General features: G+C 36.3%; 1 protein-coding gene across 1 annotated transcript in view; it reads right to left on the bottom strand.

Annotated features, from left to right (window-relative positions):
* Positions 1-1,281: 1,281 nt before the first annotated feature.
* VPS50 (VPS50 subunit of EARP/GARPII complex) overlaps positions 1,282-12,243 on the bottom strand; it is a 79,928-nt gene continuing 68,966 nt past the window's right edge. The window contains exons 23-28 of the mRNA XM_041466619.1: positions 11,210-11,358; positions 10,029-10,125; positions 9,747-9,905; positions 7,298-7,419; positions 4,205-4,394; positions 1,282-2,731 (exon numbers count right to left, since the gene is read on the bottom strand). Of these exons, the coding sequence (XP_041322553.1) occupies positions 2,612-2,731; positions 4,205-4,394; positions 7,298-7,419; positions 9,747-9,905; positions 10,029-10,125; positions 11,210-11,358 (837 nt within the window). The 3' untranslated portion in view covers positions 1,282-2,611. The remainder of the gene's footprint in view (positions 2,732-4,204; positions 4,395-7,297; positions 7,420-9,746; positions 9,906-10,028; positions 10,126-11,209; positions 11,359-12,243) is intronic.

Here is a 12,243-nt window from a genome sequence, read left to right as displayed (position 1 = left end):
ACATCACAGCCACACAAGCAATCAGCTGGTTTCCTGCTACTTTTGTCCCAGTTCCTTGCTTTTTGGAAGAACAGTGTCACCATGAGATACAACTGAGAGGAGCTGACAGTAGAAAAGCCAGTTGTGTGCTGATCTGTGTAGGTAAAGGCTTTGCCTAACCAGAGACTTGAAAACTGCTCATCTATGTTCCAGGTGAGCTTAACAAATATCAGAGAACTTATTTTCTGGGCACTAGGATTGAAAATCTTCATCAAGCTAAAGAAGAATTGACAGATGCCCACTTCTGCACTGCTGGTGAGTGTTCTTGGAGACTGAAGGCAATTTTCATCTATTATTAGTTTTGCAAAATATTCCTCTAAAACACGAAGGATATTTAAGCTATATTCTCTACTGCAGAAAAAGCAGTATAAGAGGCTTATTGCAGAGGAAAACAAAGATGCATGATGCTCAAAAATCAATTTTATAAAAAAAATCTCTTATCAAAGGATGGCAACTACCAAACATACCCTAAGATAACAATTCAGCACTCAGTGAAAACTTAGCTACATTAGTCAGTCAGAACCAAGCAATATATAGAATATTCTGAGTTAGAACAGACCCAATGAGTCCAACACCTGATTTCACACAGGGCTACCTAAAAACATGTGTCTAAGAGTGTATGTAGGACATTTAGCCATATGGCTTCTTGCTTGGCATCAATCCTGGGCAGCAAGGAAAAGTTCTTGTGGAAAATATAATTATTTCTGAGGCATACATGATTGAAGATCATACAGTTGTTACATAGGTTTAAAACTGCTTCTAGCACATTCTTTTGTTTGAGGGCTTACTTAAAAATAACAAGTCAAACAACAGATATACCACAAAAAATCACTCCTGATTGTGGTTCATTGCTCACCTCGACCCTGCATTCCAATGATTATACCTCTACCTTTTGGTAAGCACTAAAATTACAATGACTTAAGCAGCTCAGGAGAAATTAAATGTGTTCAGCTCACCAAATCTCTGGTAAAGATATTTGAATTTCTTATTTCATCCAATAGAAGAAAATGGAAAGATATTTTACACTAATAGTCCCTAATATGTTTCTGCTTCTTCCAAGAGCTCTCGCTCAGGATTTGACTCCAGGGCAGATAGGCTGACGCAAAAGTCCACGCTTTCATTTGTCCCACCTTTTTAATGAGGATAAAAGTGATTCAGCTTTAACATATATGGTGACAAACCTCTAAGCAAGTTTTAAATGGAACTAGGCAAGACAGCATGGTCAATAAAGAACAGTGTAAATTTTGTTTTAAATCTTATTTCCTTTAAAATACAGAAAAACAAGGAAGCTGAATACCACACAGTCAATGTTTAAAATGTAAATTCTATAATTCTTCTAAAACTGTATACAGGCTTTCTCTAAACTCACACAATCAATGATGCTCAGTACACTTCTGAAGACGAAATCAGGCCACAGAAAAGAACAATCATAATGACTCTATGAGGCAACTCTCTGTCACTGCATTACTGCTGATATTCACTAACTCCTGGTGCCCTCATGTCTGAATTAATGTATAATGGCAAGTGTGAATCCTAAACTGAGAATTTAGCATGCTGTACACACCAGTGCATTGCAGCCTATGTAATTTATTTTACCTATTAGCTCAAAGTTTCCTTTAAAACGGTCTGAGAGCACTCCAGAAAGTCAATTGTGCAATAAAAACTAAAATTCCTGAAACTTTACATATTGAAAACCAAAGGTAAACCTGAAAATTTCAGTAAAGTCAGTGATGCCCTGACAAATAGATTTCTAGGGCATATATGCAGCAAAGCCATTTTACTTTGCTCAAGATCACTCAGGATGCCTACAGCAAAGCAGGAAACAGGAAGATTACCTTAGTATCAATCCAAAACTTCAGTCAGAAAAACATTACTCCAGTTCCCTGGCATTATTGCTGACATTTTGCACTGTTGGATTGGAAAAACAAAGTCTCACAAACAAATCATATTAGCATACAATGTTTATTATCGTCTATTAATCTGAAGTCAATCATTTTGATATGACTAAATTAATTCTGAAATAAACAGACATTTTTAAATACACATGAAGATGATGGGCTTTAACATGAGAGTACTTAGTTGATCTGCACTCTTAATCCACATGCAGGATACATAGATCAAATTATTGTACATATCCTTTCACTTTACACTGAACTATAATACAGCACAATTTCTGGAGGTGAAAGCAGGGAGGAAAGAAATAATATTTTCAAGTAGCTCTTTTATTTAAAAAGAGCATCAATGATATATTAAGCCATTGTGTTTCTCTCTGATTTTGATTTTACTTATAGTATACACTTTTGTAAAACATATAGCTCATCAATGATACACAGTGGCCCTTAACTAAGGGCAAGTAACCAAAAAAAAAAGAAAAAAGAAATATGAGAGAAAAGAATTCTACAGATTAGAAAAGTCATATTTTAGAACATCGTCACTTCACAGTGCCCCCAATGTTGCTAAGAAAGGTCATGCACAACATTTCTAATGTTGTCATTAGTCCATGAGAGAAATGTCTGCGTGCTTCACGTGAACAGAAAAAGGTACAAGTCAGAAAGAAAGCAGCTTTCTCCAGTTATCTCTTAGGCCTGTCTGTGTCATCAATGGTAGCTAACAGCTTCTGTCTTGCCTTTTTGTTGATGTAGGTGCCCAGACAAATATTCACCAGATTGGTCAGCTGCTTAGTGGAATATTCCTGGCAAATAAAAACAGATCATGTTAGGGCAGAATAAAACACCAGACAAAGACAGAAAATTTTAAAACACACAGACATACTCAGTGTGGATTTCACAATTGATAGAAGCATCAGTACACAGGGGAGATTTAAAGCTATAGTTCAGTCATGTCTGGATAGTTTTCACAGTTGAGGCAGAGGACAAAACTGTGTTTTGCTACATGGTGGCTTATAATGGAAAATGCTTATGACTTTAAAAGTACTGGAAAGAGTTCACATAAAGTAACTCTGTGAACATGTATATAAATCAATTTTTAATGTATTTTCCATTCTTTGTGAGGCTTGGTGGGAAAACATATGCAAATGATTAAGCTTTCAACACAAAAGCTTTTTTTTTGTTCACAAACTGTGATAAATGTTGGTAATCTTTTTTATTTTGACTTTCCATTTCCAATAAGCTTCTAATGCTTCTTGTCTGCAGAGTCTCCAAATGATTTTGATTTCAGTATGTGACAAAGGAGGAAAAAATGTCAAAAATGTGAAGAAAACAATTCTTAACACCTGTGGAAATACCATATTTTCCAGTATTACCTTTATGTCTTAACACTATCCAAAACATAGCTTCCACCAATGTGTTTTAATAAAGGTTTTCCCTGTAGGTCATCAAACCCTGTAGCTCACAATCTCTCTCGGGGTTCCAGGCAATACAAGGAAAATTCAGTCAAAGACATATTTCCTTCCTCCATTTCTAGTGGGATTTAATCCCAAAATACAGATTTCAAGTGCTTCACTTTAAAAGACTTTTTACTTCAAAGATGGGTGTCTCCAATAGCATGTGACTTACTTACACAGAACTGTTACAACTGTTAGTTCATGGTAGAGTGAAAGCATCTGAATGTTTTCAAAAGACAAATATAGACTTATCTCAGCAAGACATGCTGATTAAGCATTATCAAATGAAGAAAGAAAAAGCAATTCTCTTCTCCATTGTGCCTTACAACTTAGTTTAAGCAATCTACTCCTAAAGGCAATACAAAACCAAATGGTGTTATCCCAAAACGTAATTCTTGATGCTCAAGTTGTGCACTGTGGCAAATTCTGAAGAGCTCACAAATGTTTTCAATTTCTCTTTTCTCTAGTTATCTACACTTTTTGATACAATAGGCAGATGTGACTGGCTTAGTCATCCTCCCCAGTCATCAGACGATGAACCAGGTCAAACACATCCTAACTTCATATGATAAAAATTAACACATACATGCACACATACATTTATATTTATACTGCTTCCATTACAAAAAATAGTATTGTAATAATATTTATTATAATGAAACTTGCTGTAAGTTTCATTATAATAAATGAAAATATAGTTATATATGCCTATATTCATTTTTAACACATAGAAGGATTGATTATTTATAGTTGTTAGCATGTTTTTATCATCAGAGTGAATTTTCTCAATAGAGAGGAAAATAATGCAATTTTAACTCTTACCCTATGTTCTTTTATCCAGGATTCCATGTCATTTTCTGTCAGGTAGTATGCTTTAATGTAGGTCTCCACAAATTCTTTATCTGGAATAGGCCTAATGTCTGTTAACTTTTCTAGTTTCATTAAGAACTGTTGAAAATCCAGTTGCATCAAGGCACGTCCTTCATTGCTGCACTTCTTTACATTGGCATAACTAAAAAGAGAACCAGTGCAAAGCAGAACTTAGAGGGAAATAAAAATTAATTTTGCTTCTCAAAGTTAACTTAGTATTTTGAACCTTGAGGAGGAGCAAAATTATGGTTTTAAGTCAAAAGCAGACAAGAACTTCTCTTAGGAGCAGACAAGAACTTCTCTTAGGATTTCTGCTGCAGAGCTTTATTTGCATTAGCACAACACATTTTAGCTCAGTTATCAAACAGAATCCCACTGCACTCAGTGATGTTTAGAAAAATCACACCCTCCTCTCCCAAAAGCCATAAAAAAATCCCACATTGAACAGCTTACTGTAATTTAGAGGAAATTAAACCAATGCTAATTAGCACACTGGACTTTTCAAGTGATCACAACCACTGGAGTCTGAAAGGTACCACAACAGCTTTAGGAATGGTCACCAGGAGCTTGCTGAACCAAGTGGGAGCAGCAAAGATACAAAGCTACTTGTTCAAAACCAGCCACAGCAACCAGAGGATGCAGGGTGGCAGCACTGGCTCATGTCTGTGAGAAGTTGAGGATTTAACAAGAACAGGTTGACAGCAAACTAGTGACAGGTTAGAGGAGACAGTAGATGAGTTTAAGGGCAGGGTAATACTAGCAAGGATCACAGTGGAGTGATAGGCAACAAATGCGGAAAACCATCTTTGCAGTTCCTCAGATGGATAAGGAACTGCATTTGTCAAGATCAAAGGAAATGACACTGCAATGCCCTTAAGAACACCAATTTCAACTGTGTACAGGGTGGGGGGGCACCGTGACTTGAGATACTTAATCCAGCTCATCCACCAGTTGATCCCACAAGTGACGACCCTGTCTCACTCTTCCCCTCTACCAAATCTAAAATAAGCTCAGTTTTTCACTGGTTCGTGAAGTTGATCCTAATTATTATACACTCCCTAGATGATTAGGTTTGATGCAAAATAGGCAGCAGAAATATGCAGCTGGAAGCTGGATACACCGCGAGGTCAGGTTAAGAATATGAAGAAATTTCACACTTAGAGTTGGTACACAGAAAAACTTTGCAGAATGCAAAAGTAACAGAGGCAAAACAAGAGAGGGCCAATGCAAAAGTCCTCTGGAGCTTCACAGAAGACTAGCAGATGATTTTCAGTAGGCTTAAGAAGCCAGCTAGGAAACAGGAGAGAACACAGCACTAGGAGATAGGGAAGGACTAAATTTAAAGAAAGATACAGCTGACTGCAGTGGAGGTAATTCTTCATTCAGTGAAGAGCCTGATGAAAGCAATTTCAGTTGACTGGATGAGAAACATCTCCTTCATGGCTTTTAACTCTATACATTCATTGAATGCAGAGATAAAAGAAGTTACAAGTTCAGAGAGCAAGCTATTCTGAACACCTTCCTTCCATTTCCACAGTGGGAAAAGAACCTACAAGATATGTAAAAATAACAGAACTGGCCAAGAATAAGAAATTACAGGCAAATATTTGGGAGAAGATGATAACGAGTACTTTTTACACTCTCAGAAATGGTACAGGACAAATTATATTAGGAAAGTATTCCTAGTCCAACCTGCTTAGGCAAAAGTAAAGGTTAAAGTTTCATGGTAAGTCACAAACATGAACCTGAACTGCAGCATGGAGCTTGCTCACATATGAGTGATAATCTTCACAGATAAGGATTAAATGGTTCATGAACACTGAAGCCACAAAAGATGAATGAGATGTGATGTAAGAAAAGGAATCAAGTCGAAAACAAACACAAAGGCTGAGATAGAGGAGTTTGATAGTGACTGACAGCGCTATCGACTTGAAAGGTAAGGGGTACAGAGAGAAGACAAAATAGGCCTTTGTTTCACTTCCTTTTATTTGAAAGTAGAAAATAAATTTCAAAAAGGAGAGCTAGTTGTATAGGCCGTATGTTATATGAAGGAATTGAGAAGTCAGAGACAGGTCATGGATAGATTTAGTTACCCTGAACTTGAAACTGATCTCTCTAGAGACTGCAAAAGGATGGCGGCATGAAAAGAATGGGCAGGAGATAAAAAATGATGACTTTATTGAAGCAGTGGAAGCTGATGATTCTCAATAGGCAGCTAACACTTGCAGAAGAAGGGTGGTTTTTCTTGAGGTCCTAATTTAGAACAGACAGCAGGAGAGTGGGATGGAAAGAAGTAAAATAGGTAGTAGGGAGTGAATAGGCTAAAGATAACCAGGAAAGAAGTATGGAAACATATAGAAGGAGTGGAAGACAGCACATATTCTATGATGCAGAATAAGTTCTGGTAGGAGCCCAATCATATGTAGTAGGGGGACAAAACCATAAAAATAAATGCAGGGGATAAAAACACTACAATACTCAGGTGACAAAATTGAATCCAAAAATACTGGGACACTGATTACAAGAGTAAGGGATGAGCAAGGTGTAGGTTCCTGACTAAGTGCTCAAGCAAGCCAACTAAGACATCTCTCTGTTCTTGATGAATTTGGAAAAATCATGTTCCATGGCTACTTTAAGAAAAGTGATAGTGTTAATAACTCCATCTTTCTTCCTGGCAAAGATAAATGGCATCACCATGGAAGTACTGACTATTATATTGTAACTTCCTTCTTTGCTTTGCTGGGAAATGATAGTTTTCATACCGAAGTGTCTTTGAAAGAGTACTGTATTTTCAAATGCTTCAGTAAAACACTCAGTGTCATTCTTCAGCAGTATCTAGGATCAAGACCACCCTCTTTAGGCTTAATGCTGCACCAGACTGTGAAACAACTGCTAAGGAGTGTGTTAAGCACGGATAATTTTTAAGGTCCCCAAAAGCTCATGAACTCACAAGGACACTATAAAATTAGAACTTTTAACTCTATAAAATAAACACTATCATTACAGACATACCTACCCAGAAGCAAGACTTTCATAAATACTTACCCTTCCACAAGAGTTCTATTGGCCAAGCGTATGCAGTGCTCCCAAAGGATGTTGGAGACTGGCAATGGAATACGGACTCTCTTAGACACATCATTCAACCTCCTGTTAAATTCTTCAAATTCCTAATAGAACATAAAAGATGTTTATTCTTTAATGTAAAAATGGATCATAGTCTATACATCCAACAACAGCAACAACTAATTAGAAATGCACATGAAAGAGTATACTGAGAAGTAAGAGCAAAGAAGAGAGGCTTAATAGGCACAAACTGTAGACAACTCAATGTGTAAAGTAGAAAACATATCACTTTCTAGTATATCACTCACAACATTACCTCAGTGATTTTTTTTAAAGGAACTGTTGCTCTGTTCCCCAGAGCTGTAGTTCTCTGTGAAATTGACAGCTCTGAAAATGAACCAAGTAGCTTATTCTTCAAATGCCATTTTCATTGCCTCACTCCCTAAACTCATATTTAATTTCTTTAAGTCAAAATATAGCCACTGAAAAAAATCCAGTGATGATCTCTTTAGCCCTCTAAATACCTACCCCACCAGTTTTCAAAGAGAGGCTCAGAAACATTGTAACCACTTTTCATGCTTCAACCTTTCACATTAGGTAATTCCTCAGTGCTTTAGAAGGAGCTGAGAGAAGCCAAATCTAACAGTTTAGGACCACACTGCAGCACTAGATAACAATTCAGGTCAAAGGAACGCACCTATTTCCACATGAATCATCAATGGCCTGGATGGATTTCAGCTGATACTTTGAGTGAGAAACTAGTCATAACTGAATGCAATTACTGCTACAATGATTTCTGTGACTTAAAAGTGAAACAGAAACCCTCTGCCAATGATTAAAGTCTTTATCATATAAAAAAGTATCAAATTACTTCGATATCAAGCAGAGTGGTAATAAATTCCTCTGTATAACCAGCAAAAGTCATTTGCTGTGCAGTCTTTTAAGACCATACTTGCCCAACAGAGATTTTATTTCCAAGGCTGTTAACATAGGTTTTTTTTCTCTTTTCTTACAAACCCTCTCAAAAGTTCAGTAAGTGAAGAAAGTCAGAAGAGAACTTCAGTAACTGGCATTTAACACAAATTTTCTGAAAGATGAATTTGGCAACAAGATGCAGGGTACCACAATGTCATGCGTTAACTGCCATACAACTCATTCTTCTAAAGATGAAGATGCCTAATGCTCCATAACCTATTTCTTCAACAATCTTCTTTCCCCACTTTGTCTGCTTCCAACATACTGTGACTGAATATAGAACTTTGCGTATGTGTGCGCATGACTGAAAGTAGTTGATTATTACTTTCATAACTGCGCTCATATCTGATGTTCCTGGAGTCCCAGTGTACACAGAAAATAACTCATTGCTTATCAGTTATTTAAAAGCTTTTGTACCAACTAGTACTAGCTATAGAATAGAGAGACTAAAATTGGTTTTAAATGGTATTAGCTCTGATTGTCCTGAAGCAAATTCATCAGCAGCTGCATACTCACAGAAGAAAAAAGTTTCACCCCAGAGATCAACTATTTTAAGCACAAACTGATATCAAAAATTCACAGTAGCATAAACAAGAATAATCATAAAGATTCCATCAAATTCAGTGCAATGATCTATCCTCTGTCAAATTCTTCCTTCTTTGCCTTGATTTTTTTAGCAGAGAAGAGCTACAAAGTATGAAGGTGTTATCCAAACCGTTATTCCACACAGATGTGTAGCTTTTTCTGTGATTCACACTTCACACATCTTTAAAATAAAATTTTCAGTTTCTCTGAAAATAATTAGTTATTAATATAGTATAATTAATTAGCATAATTCTACCACTGCCAGAAATTCCCTCTGAAGACCTTTAGAAACATTAATTAGGCATGTATAAAAGGATGAGAAAGGGATTGTCCCAAGAACTAGTCCTGTATGCCACAAGACATGGCAATTGTATAATGACACCTACTGAATGCAATTGACAAGTTGGGTGAATAACTTCCCTTTAGCTTCCTTTTCAAGTGTTAACTTCTAATATAGCAACTTCAATTAGATACTGCATGATCATTATTCGTGCTGATTTGACCTACAGTTCCTATGACATAGCTCAAAGACAATCAGCAAAATTATTCAGAACAGCAGGTAGTGTGGTTTGGGGTTTTTGTAAATGATATCTCTGGCCACAGAATTTTCCTCAGTGTTACTCTGTTTACTACACATTTCTCTACCAGTCAAGACTTAGACATGAGACTCATTAAACTTCTTTGGTCAATTTCATCACCATGTAGTCAAAAAATCATCACTGAAAATAATCCTTTAGAAGCAAGAATAATAGCACTTCTGGACAGATCTCACAGGAAATTACTATGAGAAATTTCCCATTACAAATTACAGTATTACAGCAATTCATTGTTTATATAAACTCTAGCACACCATTTCCCATAAACTATTCACCTTTAAAAGAGCATCTACATATACGTTGTGCTGCGACATGATTTCCTTCACATCCCATTTCACATTAGCCATGAGAAGAAGCATTTGTTCATAATCAATGGCTTTAGCAGCAACAATCCAATAAACTGGTTTACGTAGTTCACTGGCAGTTGACACTGTCTGAAATAGAAAATAAATAAAATTCATTTCAGTAAATATCTATGATGTAGAAGTATTGTCACCATAATGTACAAGTTTCAAATCTTCTGTATGAAAATCAGCTGTGAATGCCACAATTCTGACCTGAGAATAGAACTGCTGAAGAAAAGGCTTCTTGGCAGCTGGCATCACTGCATCAAGATGAGGCTGAAGAAATTCAAACTGCTCAGCCAGAAATACCCTTTGAAAGCAAAGAAAATTTACTGTGAACTAAGTGTAACATTTGGCATGTCTCTTTATAATTTTTACTCTACAGCTGACATATCTGGCAATAACAATATGCAACCTTGGAAAATTTAGTCCTGAGAAGAACTGTATCAGTTGTGTGCCAGCATATCAACTAGCAGTCTCAATTCTGACAACTTTAAAATGTATTTGCAAATAAGAAAATATTTAAATAAAGAGACTAAGGCTTGAATATCAAAAATTCATATTTCTATTTTTCTGAGGATACACTGCACAAGTCTGGGCCAGGGTCTAGTAAAGTCAGTGACCAAGAGTCACATAATTTACACTGCAGGACAGTCAACATCAATATTAATAAATCCATCTTAGAATTTCAAAATAGCATTCCCAATTAATGTTATGCTAGTGATTCTCTAAAACTGAACTTGATCTCATGTTCCTCCTCAGGGATAGAATTTGTTAATAACTATATTATAAGGAAATATATTTCTAACTAAGCATAAATGAAAAAAAAAAATTAAATTAACTCCTAATCTTTAAGTGTCATCTCATGTGAGGAAAAAATAATTCCTAGCTGACTCTTACTATTATTCTTCTCAAATAAAAATAATTTTGCTACAGTTGCATTAATTCATTATTATGTCCTCTTCTCTTGTGGTATGATACAGATACTCTTCTATCCATTGCAAAGAACATAGTGATTCAAGCCAAACTGATATGAACTAAGGAGTTCTGAGGCAAGTATTTAATATAAGGTGAAAATGAACCATACAGATTAAATATTCCCACTAGCTTCTTTGAAATTAAACTTTTTTTCCTAATAGATTTGGTCATGTATTGTCAGAAATTACTGGATCATCTGCAGTAAAATTTCATTTCTTGTGTTTACATGTTGCTAGACCAAAGAATTAGACTCCAGTACCTTCAAGAAAAAAACCACCTTTATCACTCATATTTAAAATCACTTTGAGAGGTAGGAATTTTTAACCTGTCAAGAAGGCTTTGGATTATAACCACAATTTCTTAAAGAATCAATAGCTTTTAGTGATCACAAATAGTCTGTACAGTAAACAACCTACAAGGATTCTGTGGCCACCACTCTCTCCGCCAAGCCATACAGCGAATTGCCAGATGTCAAAACTACGAGATGACTGAGATGTGGACTTGGAACCTTCTCTTTTCTCTCTTCAGCAGCTGTGAGAGTTCCTGAAGGATCAGCAGACACCTCCTGAAACAAAGAATTAAACAAATTAAACTCCACAAAACCAGCAAGGATGGCTCCAGCTGAACAGTTTGAGATGCCAGACAAGATGAAGGAATGTTTCAAATTCTAGGGTGTAATTTAAATCAAGCTTATTTCTATTTAAACAGTATAGTGAAATGGGTGAAAAAAATCAGATCATGTAAATCAGTAGCCAAGGGAAAAATAAGTTAAAAGAAAAAGGCAGCAAACAATCTTCTCACTACACAACGCCCAAACAAGCCCAAATGCCTTTTGGGAGACTGACTTCTCATCCTTGGAGACAGTATATCTTCAATCCGACAGCAATCAAATAAAGAGACATATCAAAGAAATGTTACTTCTGCATGGGCTTTACTACTTATACGAGCAGTGGCTAAGAAACCTTTAAGATCATCAAGTCCAACTCATGTCCTAACACTTCAACTAATCCATTCCATGAAAACTTCTACCCCGAAGACATCTTGATGCTAGAAAGCAAGAAAATATTCACAGCAAAGGAGTAGAATCTGTAGCGAGAAACAGGTTATACCACTGCCTTGTTCCAGAATTAAAGGAAAAAAAAGAGGAAAAATTCTACCCCCACATTTAAGGAATCTAACTATAGGGTACAATTAGAAGAGGAACCATAGAAGGAAGAAATTCCCAGAGCAGGTGTACAAAGAGACACCCTCTGAAGCCTTGCTATTTCCCAGTCTTCAGAGGGCTTCAGGGCATGAAAACATAAAGGTAGTTCTGCTTGGCTTGAATTAATTATTCATACCATGCTTATACACAGGCCACAAGAAGATGAGACATGCTACAAAGAAAAGGCACAGCACCCAGAACAGGTAAGAAGACAGGCAGGATATGGCACTGATTTTAATAAGAGCC

The sequence above is a fragment of the Pyrgilauda ruficollis genome, unplaced genomic scaffold (assembly GCF_017590135.1).
Source record: "Pyrgilauda ruficollis isolate IOZ18807 unplaced genomic scaffold, ASM1759013v1 scaffold2, whole genome shotgun sequence".
Classification (NCBI taxonomy): Eukaryota; Metazoa; Chordata; class Aves; order Passeriformes; family Passeridae; genus Pyrgilauda; species Pyrgilauda ruficollis.
The sequence above is the reverse complement of the archived record's forward strand: the minus strand, read 5'-3'. Positions and strand labels throughout refer to the sequence as shown.